The 2,844-nt window shown below is 38.0% G+C and overlaps 1 protein-coding gene across 1 annotated transcript; it reads right to left on the bottom strand.

The window, feature by feature from the left end:
- Positions 1–351: 351 nt before the first annotated feature.
- On the bottom strand, positions 352–2,242 carry LOC129676954 (zinc finger protein 93-like). The gene has a single exon (XM_055607487.1). It carries the CDS (start codon positions 2,177–2,179, stop codon positions 854–856), a length of 1,326 nt encoding a protein of 441 aa, XP_055463462.1. The 5' UTR covers positions 2,180–2,242; the 3' UTR covers positions 352–853.
- Positions 2,243–2,844: the final 602 nt, after the last annotated feature.

Genomic DNA, 2,844 nt, shown 5'->3' with positions numbered 1-2,844 from the left:
AGAATAAGGGACCCATTCATCTATAAATTTCTGCAAATAAACTTCATTTATACTTAGCATGACTAAAACAATTTTTGGTACATTAGGGATATTTAGTCATTTATAAATTAGATTGTTAACTTTTAGGTTTTAATTGCCCTTGTTTAACTGTTTACATAAATTAGTAAATTCAAATTTAATAGGACTTTTTAGGATCTGTATCAATACGTAAGTAATTGACAAGAACATATCTGCTGAACAAACACATCACTACTGCTGAGTAGGTACATATGGTCTGGATTCTTATTTCAGTATGACCCCAGGTTTCTAAGACAGCACAGTTGGAGTCGTATGAGAAACACTACTGTGAACTAAAGAGAGTAAGAGATTCTTTATTCTAAATCAAGGATTGACAATGTGTTGTTAGCTTTTCCTGGTGAGAAAACACTAATGCCCACTCACCCAGGTTAGAGACCGTGTAGACCACTTTAGTAAAGTCAACCTCGTGACACATGTGAGTTTAGGGAGATTCTTACACACTCAGAGGCAATGATATGACAGGGGTGGAGTGACACAACAGAGAAAACAACAGTCCTTACACCACAGCCCAGATCTCAGATTCAGGGCGCTCAAAGGACCAACTTACAACATGATAACCATTTCAGGAAACATTTATAGTTCCAGAGAAAAGAAACCCATCAGTCAATGCCAGATTCAAACACACTGATTGAACACACTGGTGGTGAGGGTACAGTGGTCGACTCTGTGGATTCATATGCGTTGGAGAAGGTTTGAATTGTTAGCACACACTAATGGAGTTTGTATTCAGAATGAATCATCTGAGGTCTTTCAAGGGCTAAACAAGAGTAAACTTTTAGCATTTTTCTCCAGTATGGACTGTCATGTGTCGACTCAGGCTACAACCCTTAACAAAGGCTTTGCCACATTTCCCACACTTGTGTGGCTTGACTCTAGAGTGAATTTTTTCATGTCTTCTAAGATATTTAGATGAGCAAAAAGACTTGCCACACTCTTCACACTTGTAGAATTTCTCTCTACTATGAACTATCTTATGTCTCTTAAGAGATGAGTGATAACGAAAGGTTTTGCGACATTTGTCACAACCGTGGGGTTTCTCTCCAGTATGAATTGTTTGATGTTCCTGAAGGCTTGCAGAACAGGAAAACCTTCTGTAACATTTTTCACACTTGTAGGAATTGTCTTCAGAGTGAATCTTTTGATGTCTCCTAAGCCACGATGGTAAACAAAAACCCATGGCACACTCTTCACACTTGTAGGGCTTCTCTCCAGTATGAACTGTCTTGTGCATTTTAAGGGCTGAGTAATAACGAAAGGTTTTATGACATTCTTTACACTGGTAGGGTTTCTCTCCAGTATGAACTACCTTGTGTGCTCTAAGGCCAGAGTAAAAACGAAAGGCTTTGTGACATTCTTCACACTTGTGTGGTTTTGTTACCGTATGAATTTGATGTTCCTGCAGGTGTGGAGAACAGGATAATGTTTTTCCACATTCTTCATTGTTGTAGGGATTTTCTGCATGGTGAATTCTTTGATGTTGCTTAAGGAATGAGGGATAGCAAAAGGATTCTCCACATTCTTCACACTTGTGGAGTTTTTCTCCAGAATGACTTCTTAGGTGTTGCTTCAGCATTGAAGGATAGTAAAACATTCTGCCACATTCTTCACACTTGTAGGTCTTTTCATCAGTATGATTTTTCTCGTGTATAAACAGTGATGAACTAGAGCTAAAGGCCTTATGACATTCTTTACACTTATAGGGTTTTTCTCCAGTATGAAGTCTCTGGTGTATAGAAAGTGTCCTACGAGAACTGAGGTGTTTGCCACATTCTTCACACTTGTAGGGTTTCTCTCCAGAATGAATTCTTTCATGTTTCTTCAGCACTGAAAGATAATAAAATGATCTACCACATTCTTTACACCTGTAGGTTTTTTCATCAGTATGATTTTTTGCATGTGTACAAAGTGATGAGCTAGTGCTAAAGGCCTTGTGACATTCTTTACACTTATAGGGTTTTTCTCCTGTATGAAGTTTCTGGTGTATGGAAAGTGTTCTACGAGAACTGAGATGCTTTCCACATTCTTCACACTTGTAGGGTTTCTTCTCTCTATTAATTCTTTGGCGCTGAACAAGGAGTGATTTATAATCAATGGCCGTCATGTGATAATTATGATCAATGAGTGTTGTTCCTATTAAGCCAAAGTTGAGATACGAAAAGTTAAGCAATATTCTTTATATTATAAAGCTTACCTTTTTACTTTTTTAAAATTTTATTTTATGTATTTATTATAATTTATAATTTAATACAGTTATTATTTATAATTTTACTATTTATTTATTTATTACAATTTATTCACTTTGTATCACTATTGCAGGCCCCACCCTCATCTCCTCCAAGTTCCACCCACCCTACTTCTTCTCCCCCTTTGCCCTTTCACTAGTCCCCTGATAGTGGAGGTCCTCCTCCTCTTTGATCTGACACTAGTCTATCAGGTCTCATCAGAACCATCTGCATTGTCTTCCTCTGTGGCCTGGCAAGGCTGTAAAACCCAAGGGGAAGTGATCACAGAGCCAGCCACTGAGTTCATATGAGAGACAGCCCCTGCTCTCCTTGCTAGTAAACCAACTCGGAAACTGAGCAGCCAATGGGCTTCCTTTGAACAGAGGATCTAGGTATAAGGTTAATCTCTTAAAATGGAGACATCCACCCATACATATGAAAGCATCAATGAGAAACTAGTATATATTTCAACACCAAAATTCACCGAGCATAATTCACAAGATAGAGTAGGTGGAAACAATCTATCTTTCTGTAGAAGTAAGAG

This window comes from Psammomys obesus, unplaced genomic scaffold (genome assembly GCF_907164565.1).
Source record: "Psammomys obesus unplaced genomic scaffold, mPsaObe1.curated_primary_1811, whole genome shotgun sequence".
NCBI lineage: Eukaryota > Metazoa > Chordata > Mammalia > Rodentia > Muridae > Psammomys > Psammomys obesus.
The sequence above is the reverse complement of the archived record's forward strand: the minus strand, read 5'-3'. Positions and strand labels throughout refer to the sequence as shown.

Coding starts and splice junctions, on each gene's coding strand:
- LOC129676954 (XM_055607487.1), bottom strand. CDS start 2,179: ATGACGGCCATTGATTATAAATCACTCCTTGTTCAGCGCCAAAGAATT.